This window comes from Colobus angolensis, unplaced genomic scaffold (assembly GCF_000951035.1).
Source record: "Colobus angolensis palliatus isolate OR3802 unplaced genomic scaffold, Cang.pa_1.0 Scaffold133, whole genome shotgun sequence".
Taxonomy (NCBI): domain Eukaryota; kingdom Metazoa; phylum Chordata; class Mammalia; order Primates; family Cercopithecidae; genus Colobus; species Colobus angolensis.
Genome location: NW_012114411.1, coordinates 533,977 through 535,146, shown reverse-complemented (window position 1 = coordinate 535,146; position 1,170 = coordinate 533,977). Strand labels below are relative to the sequence as shown.

General features: G+C 31.6%; 1 protein-coding gene across 1 annotated transcript in view; it reads left to right on the top strand.

The window, feature by feature from the left end:
* Positions 1 to 1,170, top strand: part of UPF2 (UPF2 regulator of nonsense transcripts homolog (yeast)) — a 141,209-nt gene that overhangs the window by 58,759 nt on the left and 81,280 nt on the right. Inside the window, exon 8 of the mRNA XM_011934286.1 lies at positions 147 to 232. Coding sequence (XP_011789676.1) covers positions 147 to 232 — 86 coding nt within the window. The remainder of the gene's footprint in view (positions 1 to 146; positions 233 to 1,170) is intronic.

The window sequence follows — 1,170 nt, the reverse complement described above, 5'->3', positions numbered from 1 at the left end:
GGGCGACAGAGCGAGACTCCGTCTCAAAAAAAAAAAAACCATTTTGAAATGTTTAGCAGCAAATAAAAATATCATAGTAGGCAGGATTTCTGCTTTCTGTAACTAAATAGAGGTTTTTAAAGAAAAAGTTTGCTTTTTCCCAATAGGCAGCAATGGATTTTTGCATGAACATGAACACAAAGGCAAATAGGAAGAAGTTGGTACGGGCACTCTTCATAGTTCCTAGACAAAGGTAAGTGTTATAAAAGAGAAATTTATTAGTGTTTTTACTCTGTAGTGCTGGTTGTAAGATCAAAATTCTTATCTCTTTAAAAATACTGCTTTTGATTTTACTCACTCTGTAGGTGATTAGCATTATTAGCGTATTTTTTAGAACTTGTTTCCCATTAATTTTGTTCACTGCTTGTTAGCTCTGATGGGAATATTTCTTCTGATATCTAATTATTTTAAGAGAAAATGTTTAAGAGTAGCTTAAGAAGAATAAGAATTGCTAGAAGCACTTGTTTTGCATTTTTGCCTCTGAAGAAAAAGCAATAAATGGAACATAATTTTTTTGGAGAGTTTTTAGTTTGTGCAAAGATCAGGCTAATGTAATATATCTAGTTCTTAGATTTATGTTTAAATGAAAAATTTCAAGTTATTTAGGTAATTATAATAGTTTAGAGGTATGATAGCCTGCCTAGAGACTCATTGGATAGAGTTGGAAATCACACTAATGATTATGTTGCTAGTAATTCAAGACACATACTCAGTTGCACAATGCTTTTAGATAATTCTGATGCATTATATTACACTAAATTAAAATTTCTACTTCACCTGAACATTTCAGGACCACTCATAGACTGTTGACCTTAGAATCCTGGAGGAGATCTATTTCTGTTTATTCAACAATAAATAATTAAATAATTTTGTTAACTATTAAAATGATTACATATGATGTAGCTAAGACAGATACTCTCCCCACAAGATAAGGATTCTGAGAGATTTCATTGAAGGTTTCTTCAGCAGAATTTTAATGAGGTTTATTCATTGATGGAGGCCCATGATCTCTTGATAATGGTAAGATTTCTCAGTGAAACCAAATCACTACTTGCCTTTTTTCTTTCATATCAGTTTTTAATCTCCTGTTAGCATTATTAATTCATTTTAGTGGGGCAAGGGAGAGGGAAT